Source organism: Mycetomoellerius zeteki, unplaced genomic scaffold (genome assembly GCF_001594055.1).
Source record: "Mycetomoellerius zeteki isolate Tzet28-1 unplaced genomic scaffold, Tzet1.0 scaffold182, whole genome shotgun sequence".
NCBI classification, from domain to species: Eukaryota; Metazoa; Arthropoda; class Insecta; order Hymenoptera; family Formicidae; genus Mycetomoellerius; species Mycetomoellerius zeteki.
The window spans coordinates 216,672-225,259 of record NW_017256778.1 but is presented as its reverse complement, the minus strand read 5'-3'; the positions used below and the strand labels follow the sequence as shown (position 1 = coordinate 225,259).

Genomic DNA, 8,588 nt, shown 5'->3' with positions numbered 1-8,588 from the left:
AAAATTAGTTGTGGTATAATTATTACACATTAACATGACATTTTCTAACCTTACAAATTTGATGCTCAATAGTTACGATTTTTAGCTAATTGTGACGGTTTTTATTTGTATGTATGCATTTTTAATGTATTGAAATGTAAATATAATGCGAGGTCTACAATAGAAGTCGTAGCGGTCGTAGGGTCTTAAATCGTAGAAAATTGACCAATCATCGTCGATTATTCTTTTCATATTCGACTGTGATTGATTAATTTTCTACGACTCAAGACTCTACGACTTCTATTGTAGACCCCGCATTAGTCTTTTAGATCGAGAAAAGTTTTTATTTCCATATACTTACCGTTTTATTACTCGTGGACTCTCGAACTTGCCACCATTTGCTATGCGTCATTTACGCGAGATCTGTTTTCTGTAGCTGAACTAGTGCACACTGGTGCTATATATTGTAGATATATGGATTATATACATATTATGGTACTATCCAAACGAAGGCAATGAATCTATTTATATGCATACACATTATACGCAAATACAAGTTATTGAGATACATGTGTAATCATTTACATTACGAGTATTACTCGCATATAGGTAATAAACTTCTATTGTCATGTAACAATTACTATAGATGCAACTTCATAATTAGATGCAAGAAACTAATTAGTAGACACTGACCATTGTATAATTATTCCAGAGACGCGAGTACCGTAAAGTATGACATGGAAGTTTGCACGACCTTAAAAGCATTAGGTTTAAGTCGTATTATTAAAATCATTGGTAAATGATGTCGAATAGGAGAGACAGCTCCGATGACCTTGACATATGTTGTCAAGGTCATGACCCTGAGTGACCAGGTTTTAGCCGTCGCTCGTCGTTCATTAAAAAGTTATTAACAAAAGAAGTTTGGAAAATGTCGTGCGTCCCTAATGCCCGTGTCACACTACGAATTGTGGATGCGGATCGGATTGGGATTGCGGATCGTTGGATTTGGATTCTTCGTTCACACTACGGACTACGAATTCAATTTGCAACATATGCTGTATCGCTAATGTCGTGTCATTAATACAGTGTCGTCGACGTGTGTATTTGCTGTGTATAGGGTGGCTAACCATTCCGAATTTTGTGGGACGTCCCAATTTTTAATTCTCTATAAACACGTCTCTATGATTAGCATAGGTAACCACAACAAACAATGCTTATTCATCCATCATAAATGGGTCACGTGACCAAACTCGATGTTTTATTGGCTTGGATCACGATTACGGATCGCAGAAATAGAGAGCCGTCTATTCTGCAATCTACAATCCGGATCCGCAAAACTGCCTTGTTTTGATTGGCCGAATTCCGATCCGCGATCCGCAATCCCAATCCGATCCGCGTCCACAATCCGTAGTGTGACACGGGCATAAGAGAGTTGCTTCGCGTGGAAAGTTGTTACGTAAGTGAGGAAGGATATAGAATAGTTTTTAATATTATACAGGGTGTCTGGTAAGTTTTGACAAAGCACTTATGTGTAGATAAAGCGGACTAAACTGACAATGAGTCAAAAAGTCCTATACCATTTTGAAATTTTTACAATAGTTAACAAGTTATTAATTGTTAAAGATATATTGGTCTTCAATGATTTTTTACTGAAATATTATTAATTTTACAGAAAAATTGCAAGAGACAAAAATTGTTTATTTTCTTCTCATAGAACTCTGAGAATTTTTTCAGAATTTTTTATCAACTTTTTAGTACTACAATTTCTTATTTTTTCCAACATAAGAAAATAGGATAATAAAAATTTTGAAAAAATTCTTCAGAACTTTATGACAAGAAAATAAACAATTTTTGTCTGTCGCTGTTTTTTTGTTAAGTTGATAGTGTTTGAGTAAAAAATTATTGAGTACCAATATTCAGCAATTTTAGTAATTAATATCTCGTTAATTATTGCAAAAATTGCAAAATGATAGAGGACTTTTTGACTCATTGTCAGTTTAATCCGTTCTATCTACACACAAAAAAGCTTTGTCAAAACTTACCAGACACCCTGTATATAGTAGAAATAAAAAGAAATTCCCTTGCTTTAACAACGCAAATTCTCTACTCGAAAAACAAAAATTATATAAGAAATTATATAAGAAAATATTTTGCGTTGTTAAAGCAGGGAATTTGTTTCATCGGAGTACAGTTGTGTCCAAAAGTTAGGTTTCATTAATAAACTTTTTTTGTTAATTTTTTTGTTAACTTTTTAACGAATAACGAGCGACGGCTAAAACCTAGTGGAGGTCACTCAGGGTCATGACCTTGACAACATATGTCAAGGTCAAGGAGCTGTCTCCCCTATTCCCGGCATATTTACCGAATCATCTTTTATGCCACAATTATATTATATACATATCGCGTTTTTGCAGATATCACTTTATCTTTACCATGGTGAAATTCTCCCTTGAGAAAATATAAATCTTGCAGGCGCTCAAAAAAACAGGTTGAAGAGCCTTTTGCATGACAAACAGAAGCATCCTTTGCGATTTGGGGGCTGTCTCGTACCAAAGACTATTGTAGCTGCAGTGTATATACTTAATTAATTCACTATCATCAGTAATACGCGTGTATTAACTAAATTCCGTAATAGGTAATTATACATACATGTTACATTTTTCAAAAAAATTTTTCTTACATTTTATCGCGCGTTTGAAGACTGTGATCTATCAGCTTTTGTCCTTCGAAACTGAGGCAGAATAGATGAATCAGTTGACTCAGAACATATACTACGTACCTCACCACTATAAAAACGCTGGCATTGTGCTGCGTGATCTCCATGCAGTATGAAAAGTATAACATTTTAATCTTTTGCATTTATTTTTTCGCAATTTTATGAAATGTAAATTCTGATTCTATACAGGATGTTCAGCGTAATGGTCCGCATGATTTTTTAGACACTTTCGACAATTAAAAAAAAAGGTTGAAAGGTAACTATCCATCTATTTCATTCATGTATATATTTCATATACATATATTTCATTATTTCAGTGCGTTGAATTTGTCTTGAAGATCCCTACAATATTATGGAAAAAAAATTGTATGCTATTTAAAAAATTCAAGATGACACCTTAACTTTTTTTTATTAAAAAAAATTTTTTTTAAATTTTTTTATCGCATGTAGCCCGCATGAAATAGATGGATAATCACCTTTCCACCTTTTTTTTTAATTGTCGGAAGTGTCTAAAAAATCGTGCAGACCATTACGCTCAATACCCTGTATAACTACAGTATAAAGAACATGTCGGATAGAAACTTAAAATAATAAATAAATACGTACTTGTAACAAGGTAATGCTAATCATTACTGTATTTAATGCTATTTGTAGAGCCAGTGTTATGGAAAATATATCTTCGATCAGTTGAGCGAATCTATGACAAAAATGAGGGAATAATATGAATTAAAATTTCTGTCTCTCTCTCTCTCTCTCTTTCTCTCGACAATGCCAGATCACTCACTTTAAAGCCTTTCGGTGCGTATATACGGAAAATGCAATTCGTTTGCGAAACGTGTCCCTTGCATGAGAATGTAAAACTGTTATGGTATCACTTTCATATTCATTACATTTATACATCAATCGTTCGAATCGAAATCTGCAAATATATTCACAATGATATGCATATAAATTTCGCTAATATTACAATTGTTTTTACCCGCCTAGGGCGAAAATACTGCAGACGTGTTCTATGTAAGTTAGAAGCATACAATCGTGAGCCACTATTCCGGTTACGGCTATTTCCCAGACCACGACAGCGTGCCAAAAAATATAGAAGAAATATTCTTTTTCGTCAACAAAATAATATCCTGGATGAACTGACAGTATAGGACGAGATTCGTTGAGAGGTAATACAGTATCTAGTAGTGGTGGTATAAGTGATATACACAGGAATAGAAATGCGGATATGAAGCAATATACTGTAACAAATCACAATATATACGTCGTCCACAAATATAGACATATTTCGTCCAACAATTCTGAATTGCAAATTTAAAAAATAATTTTAAGTCGTTATTTTCAAAAACAATAGAAATCGATATGTATAGGAGGTAAAAATCACACAATGATTTAATTGATTCTTACGCGAATATCCTAAAGAGTATCTCCTGCCATTTTCAGCATATCTCTTCATAATTTCATATTCTTCCGGTGTTTCCAATTCGTCCCATTCGAGGAATACGCGATCAATCAGAACTTTCATCTAGGATTACTTAATTAATTAATAATTTTTTTATATATAACATTTCTTCGTAACTTAATGCACTCTACTATGGAATTACAGTTCGAGATACCACAAACTCCCTGCATATGTAATAAATTCGATCGTCGTAACACGGCTAACACGTACTTTATATCGATTTAAGTGACATGTGTACAGCTTCACTAATGTTATAATTGTCAACATATGTGCTGCCATGGTTTGAAATATACATTGCATGTCTCCGTCACATATGACGAATTTAGCCAACTGGAAATACACGTTTATTCATCGCTTAAATATTCCACACTTGATCATGCTCCTATAATCAATTTTATCAAAATTGTAGTTGTCAATTACCTGTGGAATAACTATAGAAAATGTGCTTAAAGTCACGAAGCTCAAATAGATTAATTTCGTTTTTGGATTCTGATATGGCCATTGACCAACCAATGATGATACTTTTTTAACAACCCCGTAATAATTAGAATTCATAGTTCAAAGGCAGCTTCGTCTAGTCGACTAACTTGAAAATTTTATTTTATCCAAGTCTTTGTCCCCCTTGGTATAGGGGGTTAATTTAAAATATGCGCGCGCGCGCGCGCGCGCGTGTGTGTGTGTGTGTTAACATGTCATACATCCATATATAATATTGATGATATATAATGTTGTATGCGCCTCCTCTATAACAGCTGCAGTTTTCATGTAGCTAATCAAGGTGTGTCTCTACGCAGCAATGAATGACACGTAATTCTTATGTAGGGCATGAATGGCATTTATTTCCTTGACACTAAATATAATGTAAAGGAAAGCGAAACTCTACTGACGGATATGCCGTTTCTCTTTAGACGTAAGGACGTAATAAACATATTGATCAGCAGAAAGTTTCATTTTTTTCGTTCGGTTTTTTTTTCTCTGAAAGTTGAACCTTCTCATTTGAAGACTCGTAGAAAGTTAAATTTATGTGCAATACACACAACGATACTTGGATATTCGCGCAAATCGTTACTTAATACGAATTGAAAATATTACATACATATGCAATTAATAACAACTATTCTAACAGGAGAATTTCTCAAAGATTATGATATGTGTTTTGCTTTTGATAATGATATGCTGCAGCGCAATTAATCGCCGGCTACTAATAGCTATTGAAAGGATGCGAGTACCGTATAGTATGACATTGAAGTTTGACATTGAACCTTCAAAATAAAAGCGTAACTTGTCGTTAAAGGAGCTCCAAAGCAATATTTGCTTGTGATAATCTTCAGGTCTTACCGTAGTGAAGCTCTCTCTAGAGAAAAAATATAAACTTTGCCACCACTTAAGAAACTCAATCGAAGAGTCTTTATCATTATCAATATAATTAATTTTTGTGACTTTGTGGATACTTTGTACCAACAGCTATTGTATCTATAAATTTGTATTTCGTATAAAATATAAGAATGAAAAACAAAAATATGTAGATGAGTGATAGATATCTTTTTTTTTAGAAAGAAAAATCTTACATTTTGTCGCGTATCTGAAGACTATGATCTATCAGCTTTTGGCCTTCAAAACTCAGAAAAAACAAATGTATCAGTTCACCAATGATGTATAATGTATATCTCATTGATTCTAAAATATTGCCATCGTTCTGCTACATCATCTTCAGCATAAAAAAGGTAGGTATATTTTAATTTGTTTTACATAGTGCATACATGTACCATTTTATAACAAATGAATATATACTTGTAGTAAGGTGATGCTCATCCCTATTGTTACTATCAATATTTGTATAGCGAAAGGTACATACGCTAAACGTATCTTCAAGAAGTTGCGCGTACCTGTGACAAACGAGAGAGATAAGATTTTAACGATGATTCGAATTTGATCGTTTCCGGATATTTGTTTATCTTTAAAGAGATCCATATTACATATTACCGTATTATAACGGTATTTCATTCGATTTTATACATTTATCTTAAAGCTTTTCGATGTACATGCACAATGAACGCGATTTTTTTGCGATATCATCCGTATTAGTATTTATAGTTTTCACTTGGTCATTGCGATTATAAAATAAATATTCAAGACGAAATCTATAAGCAATTCGTACGGTATCCATTTTGTGTGGTATCTGAATAGAATTATAAAAATATTCATACGCCTCGTTTACATTGCGTATTAAATTATTTACTTACCCGACTACAGCAAACATACTGCAAACATGTTCAATGTAAGTTACAAATATACAATCGTAGGCGACTATTCCGGTCATAGCAATTTCCCAGGCTACAACAGCATGCAAGAAGATGTAAAAAAAGTATTCTCTTTCATTGACAAAGTAATATCCTGGATACGTCAATAGAATAGAGCGGGATTTGTTGAGAGGATAATACAACATCCACAGTTGCGGTATAAGAGACATTGACAGGAATAGTCAAAGAGCTACAAAGCAATACACTACGCAAAAAAAGATGAAATAATCATCTAATAATTGTTAAATTATATATTTTTAAAACAAAACAAAGATAAGAGGTGTGCGGATGGAGATTGCATAATTTATTCTTATATGAGTATCATATTCATTATAGTATTTTGGAAAGCTCTCGAGATAAGCTACAAGAATATGTAATAAAAAATAGGGGTTTCCATTTGAAAAATATTGATGACCTTGACCTGATTTTGACAAGGTCACTCAAAGTCAAGTCCACATTTCCATCATGTGTCCCCCTTCAAGCCGTACAACTTTCGTTTGAAAAATTTTTCAATAAAATCATCGATTCGCGAGATAATCAACCATATCACTTAAAATGAAACACCCTGTATATTAAAGTAACCAACTCCTTAAGAAAGTAAGGAGGAACATTGAAAAAATTCAATATTAATTATTGTAATTAAATTTCAATAAATTATCATATTTTAAATAATTGTTAACAAAACACATAAACAATATTATATTACTATATTTGTAAATGATTAGTAACTACTTAATGTATAACATCACATGAAATCACAACAAAAATTATGTCAAATTACAAGAGATCACATTTTATTTTTTAAAATTGTACTTTTTTACTGAACGTATTTTATGAATAAAATATCTCGGTTTTTAAATTAAAAAATCATAAAGTTCTTCACATATTAGTAAAAAATTGTATTGCACATTTATTATTTTCACTTATTATTTTTACTCTCTCTTATTATTTTTATTTATTATTTTTACTTATTATTCTGTATTTATTATTTTTACACTTAAAGGAGGGACAATTTATAATTATGTTCATAATTTGGACAAAATTTGAAATGCGTTATAAAATGGGACGAAAGGTTGAAATTTGGGACGGTTGGTTATTAAAATGTATACACACACACATTACTCACTTTAAAGCCTTTCGATACGTATATACGAAAAACGCAATTCGTTTGTGGTACATGTCACTTGTATGAGAATGTAAAATTCTCATGGCATCTTTTTCTCGTTATGTTTATGCACTGTTAAATCTGTATAGTGTCAAATGTAACCATTGTTGTCAATCAGTGTGTGTCAATCGTTCGAAACGAAATCTGCAAAAATATATTTGCAACAATATAGTGCGTGACATTTGCATCAATTTTGCTAATTCGATAGTTCAGTTTATTTTTACCCGACTAGAGCGAAAATACTGCAGACGTTCGATGTAAGTTAGAAGCATGCAGTCGTGGATGACTATTCCAGTCATAGCAATTTCCCATGATAGCATGTGAAAAGATATAAAAAGAAGTATTTCCTCTCGTCAACGAAGTAATATCCTGGTGTGTAGGAGAGATTCGTTGAGGTAAAAAATGACATCCAACATTTGTGAGGGACATAGACATAAACACATACACAGCAAAATAGCAATACACTGCAACACAGAAAGAGCATTCACCTAACGTTAATTAATTAAACTATATAATTCCAAACACAGAAAATGAAAACAGCCAGAGGTGAAGGTAAAAATTGCCTAGTTCATTCTTATACAAGTATCCTAAGAAATACCTTCTGCCATTTTTGGCATATTTTTTCATAATTTCATATTCTTCTGGTGTTTCCAATTCGTTCCAGTCAAGGAATAACTGATCGATAAAAATTTTCATCTTGAAGTGTCAACAATTAATAATAAATAATTTAAATAATAACATTAAGATATATTTATACTTTTGTATACATATAATTCCACATAATGCCACAAGAAACAAATAATTTTACATACTTTACATCGGTAAAGTAACATGTATACAACTTGACCAATGTTACGGTTGTTAACATATAGAATGTCATAGTTTCAAAGATACATTGTAAGTTTCCGTCGCACCTAACAAATTTCACTATCTAGAAATTCAAATAATACAGCTCATTATTCCAGC

The 8,588-nt window shown here is 32.3% G+C and overlaps 1 protein-coding gene and 1 pseudogene across 1 annotated transcript; both read right to left on the bottom strand.

Moving 5' to 3' along the window:
• Nucleotides 1-682: 682 nt before the first annotated feature.
• Nucleotides 683-4,712, bottom strand: LOC108721781 (uncharacterized). The gene is made up of 8 exons (XM_018446533.1): nucleotides 4,578-4,712; nucleotides 4,368-4,487; nucleotides 4,103-4,220; nucleotides 3,675-3,936; nucleotides 3,302-3,392; nucleotides 2,660-2,796; nucleotides 2,412-2,544; nucleotides 683-733 (listed from the first exon to the last, which is right to left on the bottom strand). Exons 1-8 carry the CDS (start codon nucleotides 4,710-4,712, stop codon nucleotides 683-685), a joined length of 1,047 nt encoding a protein of 348 aa, XP_018302035.1.
• A 1,215-nt stretch (nucleotides 4,713-5,927) lies between these two features.
• Nucleotides 5,928-8,318, bottom strand: LOC108721697 (uncharacterized; annotated as a pseudogene).
• Between the last annotated feature and the right edge of the window lie 270 nt (nucleotides 8,319-8,588).

What these genes read in the sequence shown, in the direction of transcription:
- LOC108721781 (XM_018446533.1), bottom strand. Translation starts at nt 4,712, where the DNA reads ATGAATTCTAATTATTACGGGGTTGTTAAAAAAGTATCATCATTGGTT. An exon ending in TTAGCATTACCTTGTTACAA is followed by an intron (nt 2,797 to 3,301) that starts GTACGTATTTAT and finishes TACTGCATGGAG; the next exon opens with ATCACGCAGCACAATGCCAG. An exon ending in CTTCAAACGCGCGATAAAAT is followed by an intron (nt 2,545 to 2,659) that starts GTAAGAAAAATT and finishes TATACACTGCAG; the next exon opens with CTACAATAGTCTTTGGTACG.